At 43.8% G+C, this 16,204-nt stretch overlaps 1 protein-coding gene across 2 annotated transcripts in view; it reads left to right on the top strand.

Annotated features, from left to right (window-relative positions):
• Nucleotides 1–3,882: 3,882 nt before the first annotated feature.
• Nucleotides 3,883–16,204, top strand: part of AP3M2 (adaptor related protein complex 3 subunit mu 2) — a 30,790-nt gene continuing 18,468 nt past the window's right edge. The window contains exons 1-3 of one of the 2 annotated variants that reach the window (XM_075556613.1): nt 3,883–3,942; nt 5,410–5,754; nt 11,741–11,912. In XM_075556613.1, coding sequence (XP_075412728.1) covers nt 5,482–5,754; nt 11,741–11,912 — 445 coding nt within the window. In that variant the 5' untranslated portion in view covers nt 3,883–3,942; nt 5,410–5,481. Of the gene's footprint in view, nt 3,943–4,100; nt 4,120–5,409; nt 5,755–11,740; nt 11,913–16,204 lie in introns of those variants that run through there. The other variant, XM_075556612.1, reaches the window with a different exon arrangement.

Below are 16,204 nucleotides of genomic sequence, written 5' to 3'. Positions count from 1 at the left end.
AAAATCAGACCTTGATCTAATTACAGGTTTTTCTTTAAAATTTTTTTTTCTTTTAATTAATTTTTTATTTTATGGGTCATTGGTTTTGTTGTTGTTGTTGTTGTTGTCATCACTGTGTTCCCATTCATCGCCTATCTTGCTATGGCTTGATTTTTGGTGCATATTATTATCTCTACAGATCTATCTAGATAAGGTAGACTGGATGAATAGTCTGGAGGAGAAAACAATGGGACCAATGGTTCTGGGGGGACATGGGAGAGAGGAAGGCAGGGGTTAGGAGGTGGTGCTGACCAACCCAGAGCTAGGGGAGCAACAAGTGATCCAAAATCAGTGGCAAGGAGGATGTGAGAGGCCTGGTAGGGATTCAGCAAGGGCAATGTAACCGAGAGAAATTACTGAAACCAAAATGAAGGCTGAGCATGATAGTGGGACAAGAGGAAAGTAAAAGGAAATAGAGGAAAGAACTAGGTGACAAAGGGTTTTTATAGAGGTCTAAATACTGGCATGTACATATGTAAATATATTTATATAGGAGGGTGGGAAAATAGATGGGTGCATATATTTATAGGGTTAGTATTAAGGCAGGAGATGGACATTGGGCCTCCACTCAAGTACTTACTCAATGCAAGAACATGTTGTTCTATTAAATTGGCATTCCATAATGCACACCTTCCTGACACAATTGCTGAAGAAAAATGTGTGCTTAAGCAAATGTGATGAAGAAAGCTGATGGTGCTGGCTATCAAAATATATAGAATCTGGGGTCTTAAAGGCTTGAAGATAAACAAGTGGCCATCTAGGTCAGAAGCAACAAAGCCCTCATGGAAGAAGCACACCAGCTGTCTGACCACGAGGTTTAGAAGGGACCAGTTATCAGACATCAAAGAACAAAAAATCATATCAGTGGGTGCCCACCTTCCCGATACGATCACTGAAGACAAACGTGTGCATAAGTAAATGTGGTGAAGAAAGCTGATGGTGCCTGGCTATCAAAAGATATAGCTTCTGGGGTCTTAAAGGCGTGAAGGTAAACAAGTGGCCATCTAGCTCAGAAGTAGCAAAGCCCATATGGGAAAATCACACCAGCCTGTGTGACCTCTAGCTGTCCAAGGGATCAGGTATCAAGCATTAAAGAACAAAAAATCATATAATTGTAAATGAGGGTGAGTGCAGAGTGGAGACTCAAAGCCCATCAGTAGACAACTAGACACCCCCTTAGTGAAGGGTTGTGGGGAGGAGATGAGCCAGTCAGGGTGCAGGGTAGCAACGATGAAACATAGAACTTTCCTCTAGTTCTTAAATTCTTCCCCCCACCCCCACAATCATGATCCCAATTCTACCTTACAAATCTGGCTAGACCAGAGGATGTACATTGGTACAGATAGCAACTGGAAACACAGGGAATGTACATTGGTACAGATAGCAACTGGAAACACAGGGAATCCAGGACCAGTGGTGAGATTGGCGATGCCTGGAGGGTGGAAGGAATGTGGGGTGGAAAGGGGGAACCGATTGCAAGAATCTATGTATAGCCTCCTCCCTGGGGCATGGACAGCAGAGAAGAGGGCAGGGGAGATGTTGGACAGTGTAACATACAACACAATAATTTATAAATTATGAAAGGTTCATGAGGGAGGGGGAAGTGGGGGGGAGGGGGAAAATGAGGAGCCGATATTAAGGGCTCAAGTAGAAGGCAAAGGTTTTGAGAATGATGATGGCAACAAATGTACATATGTGCTTGACACAATGTATGCATGTATGGATTGTGATAAGAATTGTACAAGCCCCAATAAAATGATCTAAAAAAATAGGAAGACCTTTAAGATAGGTAGACTGGACACAGTGCCTACAGTCATGAGCTGAAACATACGGACTCTGATGAGCATGGCAGACGACTGACCAACCTTACTTCTCACTTGTCGAAGACATGACTTGGGAGAGGACATGACTTGATGCACTTACAAACAACAATGCTTAACCTACCTCCATCCTCATAAGATGAAGCAGAATTGGTGTCCTTATTTGAGAAACAAGAACATTGAGGTTTAGATGACAGCTAAGTTGGAGCAGTATTCAAATGTGGGCAGCGTGGAAGCATGGCCCCTAAGTTTGACTGATGCCACTCATTTTATTGGTTGTTTTTGAATTTTTGTCTTTGTTTAGTTCAATGCTGATCAACTATTTGTCCCTAGCAAGTATGTCAGGGACAATTCAGACCACTTAAAACAATTATTTTGTGTTTTAGGCAAATGTTTACAGAGCAAGTTAGATTACCCCTTTAGGAACTTTATACAGGTGTTCTGAGACAGTTCACACTGTCGTTTCATTCTAATGATTTCAATTTCATTTGTTCTGTTTTCATTGGTCTTGACTTCTCTCTCATCCTTGCCTTATCTTTGCTTTTGGGTAAAAAGTTGACCATTAGGTCTCATACAGTTGATTATTTAAGAGAGCATATAACCCTTGGGTGACATTATTTATCTCCCAATCTATTATTTGGGTGAACGGCAACCTCCAGAAATTGTTTCAGTTCCAAGTCCAAAGAATATCTGAGGACAACAGTCTTCAGTCCGTTTTCTTAGACGTTGACTTTCTCTGCCATTGGATCTGGGATCGTTGATTTTATTCATGGGCAGAAATGTTAAGAAGTCATGTGGCTTGTGTGATCAATCAGTCCTGTGGACTAGTTTCTTCTTTGCGCCTGTAGTTCTCCTTCCATCTCTTTTGCTCTGTTTGAGTAGAGACCATTCGGTTTATCTCAGTCGCTTGCACACTTTCAAGACCCCAGATGTTACTCACCAAACTAGGCTGTAAAATATTGGCTTTATGCCAGTTGACAGAGTGGAACCTTGAGACAAGGGGCAGACCACTTTCAACCATGTATTATGGTCCTATGTATGGAGGAGCAGCCAATGTTGCTTCTTTTTACCCGATGGCAACTCTAAAGTCTACAGACAGTTACACTCTCTTCCAGGTGGACATCATCACCATTTTTAACACAGCTTACCATTTTACTGAGCACTTACAATGTGCCAGGTGTCAGGCACCAAGCACTTTCCACACCTCATCTAATGTATTTTCTAAGTTTTAGATAAATGAAAGTTGACCTTTGTCTTCTTACCTCTATTACATATTTTTCTGGATCAAAATGACTTGACCCACCAAAAATAGCAGTATCATAGGCTTAGTGCCCCTGGTCCAATTCATTGTCTGATGAGGGAGCTGCGATTCTGGTTCGTGAAGTGCATTGTCAAGGTCAAGCAGGCAGTGGTCCAACGGGAACTGGAAAAGACCTCCTGAGTGTCGATCCAGAGCTCTCCATAAGACAGTATAGGAACCGATCACCTATATTTCTCACAATGCCCAGCACGCAAAAGGAAAGGCTTTATTTTCAAAATGGGCTTATTCAAAGACGGTTATTACTGTTCATGATAGGCTACTAGACTCTAGTAACTAGAGAAATCGTGCACTAAAACCCCCATACTCCCCACCTCCAGCCCCCGTCTCCACACCCACACTTTTGGGGCTCCTCGGGCAAGGCTCCTCCAGAGGAGCATCACAAGGCTGTGCAGGTGGCGACAGTAGCCATGGGTGACTGGGAGACAGTGTCAGAGCGACCCGCAGAGTCGATTCTCTGCAGCCAATCAGTGCCCGGAGCTCCATGGCCGCACCAATCAGAGATCACCAGAGCCTCAACAAGGGCCAATTAGGGGCTGGGGGGCTGTTCGAGCTGGAGAACCGGGTCAGCAATCAATTAGAGGGGAGGAGCGATCACTGTCGCCCAATCAGCGGCCTTCCAGCCTCGGCGGGGGCGGAACGGGCGCGAGGCCCAGGGCCGGCCAATGGGCGGGCAGGTGGCGGCCGCGTCACTGGGGGGCGGTGAGCGGGCGGCGGCGGGGCGGAGCCTGTCGGCGCGGCCGAGCTGTGGAGGAGCGACGCTGGGTGAGGGGCTTGGCGACAGGGGTCGGGCGGGGGCGGCGCGTGCTCGCAGGTGGTCGGAGGCGGGGGCTGAGGGAGCGCGCAGGGTCCAGGGCTGGAACCGGATCGATCGAGGGGCGGGGCTGGGTCACGCGATGCCGTCAGGCGGACCCTCTGATCTGTGGGATGCCCAAGGGAGAGGTGAGGGATCGGATAAGGGGCGCGGGGAGGTGGCCTGGTCCGGCTCCTGGGCTAGCGGGGAGGGGGACACCGTTGCCATGGCAACAGATGCGCAAACTAGCCAGGCTCCAGGTACTTGGACCCCCTTTGACCAGCCGGCTGCGTTGCATGTGAGCGCACTTTGAATCCGCGCCCTGCCCATTCCTCCACCCCACCTCCCCTGCCCCCAAGGCCTCCATCAGCTAGGCAGCGCGGTCGGGCAACTAGGCAGGGATAACACGCTCGGGCGTCCGTCTCTCTGCCCCGTCTTATCGCTCTCCTCGGCTTTCCCCTACCTCCTGCTGTCCGGGAGCAAAGGGATTAAGCTCGCCCGCCCTGCTGTTGGTGGTCCGACAGGCCTTTGCAGTCTGGCCAGGTCACAGAATGGCCCCAGCTGGAAGCCTGCTTTGCAGGGGGCTGGCACTGGGCTGTCGCTGCTGCGTGGGGGACAGGTTTTTAAAAAGCATCCAGAGAGAAGTCATGTGCATAAGTGCTGGAGATTGAGGTCTAACTGGCCGAGTGAAACCCACGTTGACCAATTAATTACTGCAATTAATTATTAAGCTACCACCTATGTAATTTTGTACCTTCTAATAGCCATGGTGGCCTAGTGGTTCCACATTGGACTGCGGGCTGCAAGGTTGGTAGTTCCAAACCACCAGCATACAGGGGCAGTTCTACCCTGCCCTATGGGGTGGGGTATCGATGAGTTGAAATCACCTCGATGGCAGTGGATTTTGACTTCAAAAACAAAAAGACACTTGCTTCTGTTTAACACATCTCAGTTGGACCAGCCACGTTTCACCTGCTGAGTGGCCCCAAGAGGCTTATGGGTACTGTTTCAGATTTCACAACCATAACCGTTCTTGTTCATGTGTGAGTTATAGCCAAACTTATGAAATCAAGTTCACCCCGATCCTATGAAGGCCTACTGTGAGTAAGAGGCTCTGTGCAAGGAGACTACAAAACTGGTGAGGCCTTGTCCTTGCCTTCAGGGAGCTTCCAGTCCGGGGGGGGGGATAACTACCCACACAAGTTGTCTTTGAGGTGGGTACAACTCAGACAGTTGTAAAGATAACTTGTCGGCAGATGATCCATTGGCAAACTGGGTAGCTAGTAATTATAAGACCGACAGGGAGAGACACTTCAGGGTCATGCAGTAGAGGAAGGCTTGAATCGAGTTTTAAAAGATGGGTAAGATCAGCCAGCTGGGAAAGATGGGGAGGGAGTTTTGTTTGAATGGAACTGAACATAGCTTCTTTTGCTTTTAAGGTTGAAATCTTGCAAGAGCCCCGAGACTTTCAAACCGAAACACGCTTCCCTCCCTCATCGAAGCTCTCCACCATGATCCATAGCCTTTTCTTGATCAACTCTTCTGGGGATATTTTCCTGGAGAAACACTGGAAAAGCGTGGTCAGCCGTTCTGTTTGCGATTACTTTTTTGAGGCGCAGGAGAGAGCTACTGAGGCAGAAAATGTACCTCCAGTGATCCCTACCCCTCACCACTATCTCCTAAGTGTTTACCGCCACAAGATCTTCTTTGTGGCTGTGATCCAGACGGAGGTCCCACCTCTCTTTGTCATTGAGTTTCTCCACCGAGTTGTGGACACATTTCAGGTGCGTGAAGGTGGGGAGGTCCATCTGGGTAAGTCATGTCTATGTGTTTATGGTTCTGCAGCCTGCGTGCTCAGCCCATGGTAAGAAACATTTGTTAAAAACCCAAACTCGGACCTTGCTCACTTCCTCTCCCACCTGGGGAACATTCTTGTTCCTATGTACTGAGTTGGCTGAGCCTAAACCGGCAGATTGAATACCTTTATACCTGTTGCATGAGAAGCACCTCTATGGCGTGATCCCGTGCAGTCTGTTTGACTGTGATAGGGGTTTCACTTTTTTGCTTACAAATCAGAGATGTTGTTGTTGTTGTATAATTGACTTCTTGCGTTGAGTTGCACCCAAAAGTGGTAAGTGTGGAAAACTTTTTAAGGGAAACAAAATTTTAAGCAGTGCTTGTTTCACTGTCCATATTTCACATCGATGCCAACCGTGTCTCCGTAGCATGGGAGTGCCAGTGACGAGCTCTTGTGGGAACAGCCGCCTGAAAAACCTGTGCTCCTCAGAATTTCAGTGACCCATTTGAAACCCAGACCCAACCTGTTAGCCCTCAAGCCAACTCTGACTCAGGCAACCTGTAGGAAAGAGCAGAACTGGCCCCATGGGGTGTCCAAAGCTACAGTCTTTCCAGAGGGAAGCTACCACAGCTTCCTCCTTCAGAGCCACGGGGAGGCTTCAATCGCTAATCCTCTATCATCACAGTGCTTGCCCATTGTGCCACCGGGTCACCAGCTGACACACGTTACAAGGTGTCATGTTCATCTTGAGTTTTCCTCTTAGGAATAGATTTGGAGATGCGTGGGTAGGGAAGAGTTTGGGGGACGTGAGTTACGTCAGAAGGTCAGTGTTATGAACAGCACAGAACTTTAGATTGCTTAGACTCAGGAGAGGTCTCCTCCCCTATCTAATGTCAAGCGTGTGTTGCTTAACGTCCACCATATGTTCTGTGAAATGGGACGATGTGTGATTTGGATATTGTGTCAAGACCATCTCTCTGCACATGTATCTCTGTGTACAATATGAGTATATATTCAGCAGACATATGTCAGGGTAACCCCCATGCCAGCTGCTTTGACTCTTTGTTAGCACTTGGAGCCTTGGGGCTCGCAAACTTGCACCTGCAATCGGCTGCCTTTGGGCCCCGGGTGTTCCCTGAGCAGCCCTGGGGAGCCTGGGGAGAATGCGAAGCCCCAAGGGACAGAGTGAAGTGGTGGGCGTAGTGGCTTCTTGCAGACATCAACGTATGGAGGCTGGGCAGGGGGTGCAGCTGCGTGGCTGAGGCTCAGGGGCTGTCAATGGGGTCCCTGCTGGGAGGGCTGGGGAGCTGCAGCTGAGCCATGGCTGTAGCAGCGGGTGCAAGCTCAATGCCAGCCCCACCTCTTGGTGCCCTTCCAAGCAAGCCCTTTCCTCCTGCCCTGACTGCTCCAGCAGAGTTAGGTATTGCACACCCACGCTCAGCTTCTGACTGCTGCGGTTGTTTACACAACTCAAACCTAAGTGTGAAGCAAGGGCCCTTTGGTTTAACGTCTAAGTTCATGTGAAGTCTGCAGCTAGTCATATGAATACAGAAATTGGGGCGCTGGCCAAGAAGCAAAAGAACCCAGACATGACATTGCAAATTAAAAAGCAAATCAAAATGTCCTTTCATTTGCACCGATGCCTGCATCACAGGTCTAGAGTGACTTTCATCTGAAGAGAACCAAAAGACATTTTGCGAGGTTTTCCCACAAGTACTTTTAGTAGTACTACCATTCTGGGATTCTCACCCGCTTGTGCCATGCTCTAGCCCTTTCCCACGGAAAATCTAAGACATATGATAAAAGAAACTAGAATTAGGGAACCCAGTATTTATGGCCTTAAACTCCCTTGCTGTGCCTGATGTTTTTCCATGGGTGATATTTTACCCCCTTCTAAGATTAACAGTCCCTGGGGTGAAATGTAACAGCTACTTCATATCACCCCAGAATCATTATGTAACTTATTACAAGAAAGGAAGTGTGAGAGAAGGCGTTTAATCTAGTTGAAACCACAGAAGAATTGGGGCGGGCAGGGTTGAAGTTGCTGGCTGGGAAGTCGGGGACTTCGGAGCTTGCCATCTCTGAAGCATTTGTTCAGAGTAAATGATTCTGATGACTTCTCTGATATATGCCCTCTCTGGAAGCATTCTTTTTTGAGAACGAGAATATGACAGAAGGCTCCCTGCCACAGAATTGCAAGCACTTTTGCTGGAGCACTTTATCTTACTTGCCTTCCCAATTGCTCAGCTCCCATTAGGCATAATTTATCAAATCTAGTGAGATATTTTGCTTATTTTTTGAAAAGTAGACTCTCCCTTGGGAAGAAACTGTGTGGCATTTTTTTGTCTCTCTTCTGTCCCCATCTTTTGGGGGAAAGCCTTTTGTGTTTGGACTATATTCCTGACTTCCAAATGCTCTTGGGTATTAGAATATTTCTGATTATGGCCTTCATTTGATGCAATGTACATCTCATCTGACATCCATGTTCCGTTTCGGATTTCATAATTTAAGGAGAATATTGGGGGGGGATATTAAAGGAATGACAAAACAGTGTAACTATCTGGAAGCCTTCCTAACACGAACAGTGGAAAGACCTTGGGAAGTTAGCCCTGGTTGGAGGAGTGGGGAGGGAAACTTGTAGTTGCCTTTCACAGAGCTGAGAAACTGTTATGTAAGCTAATAAGGCAGATTTAAATGGAAAATTACATCTTCATGAAAGAAAGAACTTTTTAAAATCCAGAGCCATCCATGAATAAAACGGGCTTTCTTAAACCACCTCATTGGATAAACTAACTGCTTGACTGTCTTTCGGAGGTTCTGTAAAAGGCGTGGCTGGCATTGCTGGGAAGTCCTCTGAGTGATGGCCGAATTGTTAAGCATTATCATCAGCATGCATGACATGTCACATGGTACTTTACAGTTCACAGAGCTCTTTCACATACATTATCATTATCATATTTAGTTCCTGCAATATCTCTATATCTCATGATATTCTTGTAGCATTAAGAGATTAGACCTTTGCTTCCTCCCTCCACTATGATGACCCCATTTCTGCCTTACAAATTTTGCTAAACCAGAGCATGTACACATGCACAGATAAGAGCTCTCAGCACATGGAATCCAGGATAGATAAATCCCTCAGGAACAATGATGGGAGTAGTGGTACCATGAGGGTAGGAGAAAGGTGGGGGGGGCAGAGAGGGAACCAATCTCAATGATCGACATATAACGCACCCCCCCCCATGCACGCACACAGAGTGACAAACATCAGAAACATGGGTGTAGAGAGACAGTGGAGGTGTAAGACATGAAAATAATATATAATTTACCGAGGGTGGGAAGGGTGTGGGAGGGAGGAAAAAAATGAGGAGCAGATACCAAGGACTCAAGTAGAAAGAAAATATTTTGAAAAGGATGATGGCAGCATATGTACAAATGTGCTTAATGCACGGATTGTATGGATTATTGTAAGAGCCCCCAATAAGATGATTTAAAAAAGAAAACGAAACCAAGACCTACATTAGTTGACCTCACTACATCTAGTTAGTGACCTTTAAAATGATCGCCGAGGTCTTCTAATTCTGGATCTAGGGATTCTTCTACAACGTAGACAGTTCGATATCTAAATTCAGCCTTTGTTCACAAAAGGGCAGAGAGTTCTTATAATCCTAGATGATAGTGTGGCTAGGTGCCGTCCAGTTGGCTCTGGCTCCGCAGCCATGTGGACAACAGAAGGAAGCACGGCCCCGCCCCGCCCCATCCTCGCCATCCTTGCTGTCAGTGTATCAGTTTCCCTCATTGAGGCTCCTTCTCACTGACCTCTACCAAGCGTGATGCATGCCCTTCTGCAGGCGCTGGTGCTTTCTGATAAAATCTTCAAAGCACCTGAAAGTGTCACCGTCCTCACTTCTGAGGAGCATCCTGGTTGTACTTTTTCCAAGACAGAGTTGATTGTACTTCTGGGCCATGGTCCTTTCAAAATTCTTTGTCAGCACTAGAATTCAATTTTCATTGTTCAACTTCCACACGCATGGGAGGTGATTGAAAATACCGTGGCTTAGGTCAGCAGTACCTTGGTCCTCAAAGCGACATTGATTGTGGATCCATGGAAACGGAAATCTTCGACAACTCTAATCTTTCCTTCATTTATCACGATGTTGTCTGCTGGTCCAGTTATGAGGATTCTGGTTTATGTTGACTTGTCATCCATACTGAAGGCTGTCGTCTCTGATCAGTAAATGCTTCACGTCCCCTTGGGGCACTCATTTCTGGTTTTAAGCTCCACTCTATCCCCTTGTTCTGTTCAAACAACGGCTGCTTGGTCCATGTGCATGTTCTGCATGAGCACACGAAGTTCTGGAATTCCCATTCTCTGTAATGCTAGCCACAACTTATTATGACCCACCTAGTCAAATCCCTTCGCATCGTCACTAGGACACAAGTTAACACCTCCTGGCATTCCCTGTGGTCAGCCAAGGTTCACTTAACATCAGCAGTGCTATCCTTCGTTCCATGCCCCCTCTGAATCCAGCTTGAGTTCCTGGCAGCTCCCTATCAATGTATTCCTATAACCACCTGTGAATTATCTTCAGTAAAATTAGGCTTGCGTGTGCTGCTAGGATGTTGTTAACTAATATCAGAATTCTTTTGGATCAGTTTTCTTTTGAATGTGCACAAATACTGATGTCTTTCGATCAGATGGCCAAGCAGCTGTCTTACAAATTTTTTGCCATCTTGGGTTTCTCAATTGGCGCGCTGTCAATTCCCGTACCTTTGTCCTTGGCCAGTACCTTCCGTACAGTTTGGCCTTCTTTCAATACCATTGGTTCTTGATCATATGCCACCTTCTGAAACAGGTGAACATTGACCAGTTCTTTTTGATGTAGCAGACTTTGGATTCCTTCTATCTTCTTTTGATTCTTCCTGCATTTGTCATTATTTTGCATGTAGAATCCTTCAGTATTGCAACTTAAGGCTTAATTTTTCTTTAGTTCTTTCAGTTTGTGGAATGCTGAGCATGTTGTTCCCAGTTGAGTGTCTAAATCCAGGTTTTTGCATACTACATTATAGTAATTTTTCTTCCCCAGCTGCCCTTTGAAATTTCCTGTTGAACTCTTTTATTTATCTTAGCTTCCATTCTCTTTGGGTACTCTATTCACGAGCGACTTTCAGAGTCTTTTCTGACATCCCTTTGGCCTTTTCCTTCTTTTAAATGACCTTCCTGCCCCTGTTGAAGATACCCCTGACGTCGTCCTACAGCTCGGCTGCTCTTCGGTCACTCGTGGTCCACAAGCACATCAGAGAGGGGGTTTGACCCAAAGAATCTTTGTGATGGACTAGCTCAACCTCTTCACTTTATTTTATTTTCCCTCGGTTTTTATTCAGGGCATGAATGCTGAGGAATAGCACAATGGCAAGGGTTAAACATATTTTCACATACAGCTCTGTGTCATGTTACGTGTAACCATTTTGAGCATTTCTTTCAAATTCATGTTCATAAGCATGTATAATAACCTAGATTCATTATGTATTTTACCAAATTAAGGAAACCAGCCTAAAGAAGTTAAATGATTCCTCTAGGTCAGCAGTTCTTAACCTGTGGGTCGAAACCCCTGTGGAGGTTGAACGACCCTTTCACGGGGGTTGCCCAATTCATAAGAGTAGCAAAATGACAGTGATGAAGTAGCAACGAAAATAATGTTATGGTTGTGGGGGGGGGGGTCACCACACCATGAAGAACTGTGTGAAAGGGTCGTGGCATCAAGAAGGTTGAGAACCACTGCTCTAGTTTATCATTTGTTAGTTCCCGATCCATTCTCTCTGAGCGGTCATGCTTGTGTTTCACTCCCTTATTAAAGGAAATTGCCCAAACCATTTCATGTTAACACGTGGTCAGGGCTAGATCCTTAGTCTCAAACATTTCCCCCTTCAGGGTCTCTGAGTGATAAATGTGCATATTATGTGTTTACCAGGATTATTTTGGAGTCTGTTCAGAGCCAGTGATAAAAGACAATGTTGTGGTGGTGTATGAGGTACTGGAAGAGATGCTTGACAATGGGTTTCCGTTGGCTACCGAGTCAAACATCCTCAAAGAACTCATAAAGCCTCCCACGATTCTTCGGACAGTTGTCAACACCATAACAGGTATGGAGACTAGAGAAACCCCGTGGCAAGCGGCTGCCACTTGCTGCCACCCTAGTGGCTTAGTCCGGTGTGTGGAGCGTTCTGGTTTTAGGCATTCTTTTAAGCATATGTCTTTGAGAGTCTCAAGTGAATATGGCATGAAATAGTATTTGGTTAAGTAGAAAATATCCTTTAAATATCAGTTTGTTTGTTTTTTTATGCCAGAATGAACATTCTTTTTTTTTAAATGAGTGTTTTCTGTTGTAAATGAAATACATGATAATAATAAATGGGTCAATAATAAATAAGATTGCAAAAAATCATTTCTACTGTTTTAAAATGATATTTCATTAATGTTTTGTTAACACTGTCTCATCTGATAAGTATTTTTCCTTATTTTTAAGGGCTCTACTTTTCTACAAGGTACAATTGACCATAAGTTATATATTCAATTCCTGTTTGTGATGTTTCTAATCGTTTGCTCTTTTTAAATAACAAGGAATCAACCTTATCTTACTTACATATTTGTAATCATATTTAGAATGATTTCAATAACATTCTAGAAATTGAAGTGCTGACTCAAAGGCAAAAGGTACACCAAATGCCCTCTAAAACAACTTCTATCAAGTTGCACTCTCACTAACAATTTCTGTGCACTCTAGTCAACCCTATTATGATTGTTTTAATTGTTGTAATGTTGGCAACTTGATAAGTAGTTTAGTGATACCTTGTTCTTTCAGTACTCACTTTTTATTACTAAGATATTAAAATCTTTCAATAGTTTGATTATTTTTTCTCTGTGAATTAATTTTTCTTGTCCTTTTCCCATTTTTCTATTGAGATGTTTTCCTTTTTCACATTGATTTAAAGAATTCCTTTCACTTAAGAATTTGTAGGAATACTTTATAGATTTTAAATCCTATACATCACAAATATATATTTAAAATATTTCCTTTGTTACAGAATTTTTTCACAATCTGTCACTTTTCATTTAATATTACTCATGGTGGGTTTTTGTAAGCCATATTTCAATTCTTCAAAAATATAGTAAAATTAATCATTTTCTTCCATTAAGGTTTTTGCACTTGGGGTCTTGTTTTATACATACACAAGTGTTTACATAGAATGTGACAAACGAACACATTAAAAAAATTTTTTAAGTATAAATATTCTAGAATATCTGTAATCAGTTGCCTTTGAGTCAATTCCAATTCATAGCAAACCCATGGGACAGAGTAGAACTGCCCCATAGGGTTTCCAAGGCTGTACTTTTCAACGGAGGTTGCTCATCCTTTTCCTGCAGGGTAGCTGGTAGGTTTGAAGGGGCACCTTTGTAGTTAGCAGCCAAGCACCCAATCATTGCCCCACGAGCCCTCCTGAAGTACTTAGGAATAGCCAGGACTGGTTTGAAAAGTAATTACAAAGGGTAGGAAGAATTTGCCCATTAAACATCAAAATATATTAAGTCAGTTAGTAGACCAGACAACAAGTTATAGATTGGATCTGTAATCAGAACTAGAGCAGTTTTGAAAAATGAATACAGTTTAAAAAAAAGAGCAAGAGAGAAAATGTATCATTCCAGATACAAGATATTATGACATTTTAGTGATTTTTAAAAAGTATAGTATTGACCCAGGAAGAGAACCAGATCACAGAAATAAAATAGAAAGTAGGAGCAGAGCCTTGTTTTGCTAGGAATTTGGTATATAGTAAATATGGCCATATAGCAAATCAGGGGCCAGTTATTAAGTGTATTGGGAGAGTTGGCTTTAATAAGGAAACTATTAAGTTAGGTTCCTCATTTTGTATCATACACACACTAAATTTCTGTTGGACTGAGGAGTTAAACACACACTTCACAATTAGAAGGAAAAATAGAATGCCTTTTTTATCTTTGAGAAAGAAAAGCCTTTTTTAGTATATTTTCATCTAGTTCTCTTATAATTGTATTTCTGATTTAAAATGTTATTTTCTTGAAATTATCTTGGTTTATAGTATAAGGTAAGGCTCTATGTTTATTTCTCCAAAATTGTCAGTCAGATTTCCTAGAACATCTATTGACAAATGTGCACTCTCCTTTTTTTAAAACTATGTATATATGTATTTGTCTGTTTGTAGGTTTTCTGCATTGGGTATATGCTGCTTTAATTATTGTAGCCTGATGATAATTAATTTGGTAGGTTTTAAAATATTATTTTTAAATATATTAATTACTCAGCCTTAAGCCTTAAAAGCTTTGTTACTACCTGCATCAATTACTGAACATTTTTAAGTCATTTGAGCCTGGATTTCATTTCAGTCCAGTGAAAGATAACTGGGAATGCTGAATATGTATGTGTGTATTTAATATTTCTTTCTTTTTTTAAAAAATGGCTTAAAATTTTTTTATTGGTTGCTTATGCTCCAAGAGATACTGTGATTTCAGTGGGCTTTTTAAAAAACATTTTATTAGGGCCTCATACAATTCTTATCACAATCCATACATACATCAATTGTATAAAGCATATCTGTACATTCTTGGCCCTCATCATTTTCAAAGCATTTGCTCTCCACTTAAACCCTTTGCATCAAGTCCTCTTTTTCCCCTCCCTCCCCACTCCCCCCTATTTCTTTCTTTTTTAAAAAAAATATGGTTTAGATGAAAGTTTACAAAGCAAATTCGTTTCTCATTCAGCAATGCATATATAGATGTCGCTGTAATTGATTGTAATCCCCACGGTGTGTTGGCATTCTCCCCTTTCTATCTTTGGCTCCTCCTTTTCATTTGCCCAGTTTCCCTGCCCATGCCTACCTTCTTACCTTTCCTTTTGTGAAAATGCTGCCCTTTGGGTCTCTCGCAGCTGATTGTTTAAGGAGTGTACTCCCTAAAGGTATGAGTGTGCCTTTCTTTTATGTGGCTGAAGAGTGATCTCTGGAAGTGCTTCAGTTCTAAGTTAGAAGGCCGTCTAAGGGCCTAGTCTTCAGTTCTATCATGGCTACCAGACCAATAATTCAGGTCTTTTTTTTACCCCCTCAATGCATTTAAACGTGTAAATTTTACCCTTTTCTTTGACTCTGTCCATCTATTGTGATTCTGGCCACGGTGGGAGCTGGGGACCATCTAATTCTGTGGTGCAGGTCAGTGGAGGCTGTTGCTCACATGGTTTATGTGGTTCATTAGTCTTCTGGACTCATTGTTTTCCTGAGCCTTTGGTTTGGTCTTCCTTGCTTCGGAGCGAAAGAGAGCAATGGTAGTAACTTAGATGGCCGCACAAGCTTTTAAGTCCCCGTTGCTACCCCTCAAATAGGAAGTAGAACACCGTCTTTGCGGACTAGGTCACACCAGCTGACCTTGGTGTCTTTCCGAACCCTCTGTTCTTGGATCAGTGCTTCCCCTGTCATCTTAAATGGTTGGTGATTCTCACATGATGGTGAGTTCCACTCCAGAGCTAACGGGTGCCTGAGGGACATAGTCACGGGAGTCCCACAGGTCTCTAGCTGACTGGTAAGGCGGGCCTCTTACATGGCTTTGAGTTCTCTCCCACGCTTTTCTCCCTCGCTATTCTTTTCAGAGAAGTTGGTGGTGTTGGGTGGGCACACTTTTGTTCTTCTGATCGGAGAGTTTTGGAGACTGTGGTTTGCATGATCCATTAAGTCATTGACTGGCTGTTTCCCTGTGTCTTTTAAGCTTTGGTGGCATAGTGGGTTACACATTGTGCTGCCAACCACAAAGTCAGCAGTTTGAGCCCATCAGCTACTCTGTAGGAGGAAAATTAGGCTGATTGCTCTCATAAAGAACAATAGTCTCAGAAACGTACAAGGGCAGTTCGACCCTGTCCTATTGGGACTCGATGATTGGGTTCAGTGGTCCTCACTCTTCTTTCCTCCAGCTGGGGAGAGACCAGTGCTTGTACCCTTGATGGCTACTTTAGGAAATTTTAAGACCCTCGTTGCTGCTCAACAAATTAGGATGTAGAACAATGTGTTGGGGACTATGTAACTATCTTAAAATAGTAACTATGTTGCTATTTTGTGCCAGTTGACTTTGTTGTTCCCCACTACTATGGCCCTAAACCTCCAGGCCCAGCAACTCATTCCCTCCTGGTGTTAGGAGATGTCTAAGAAGTTTTCATAACTTTGCCCACAGTATGATCTACCACAGTCATGGATATAATCGCAGCAAAGGTAAATACACAGACACAAATACCTTCTGTCAAATCTCTATACCTTTGTGGGTACACGCCCCCTCTTCTTATACCAGTTCAGCTTGTGTGCTTATGCAAGCATCTACTGATAGAGCACCACTGTTGCAGGATTGTGTCTCTGTTACCTTC

The sequence above is a fragment of the Tenrec ecaudatus genome, chromosome 8 (genome assembly GCF_050624435.1).
Source record: "Tenrec ecaudatus isolate mTenEca1 chromosome 8, mTenEca1.hap1, whole genome shotgun sequence".
NCBI lineage: Eukaryota > Metazoa > Chordata > Mammalia > Afrosoricida > Tenrecidae > Tenrec > Tenrec ecaudatus.
The sequence above is the reverse complement of the archived record's forward strand: the minus strand, read 5'-3'. Positions and strand labels throughout refer to the sequence as shown.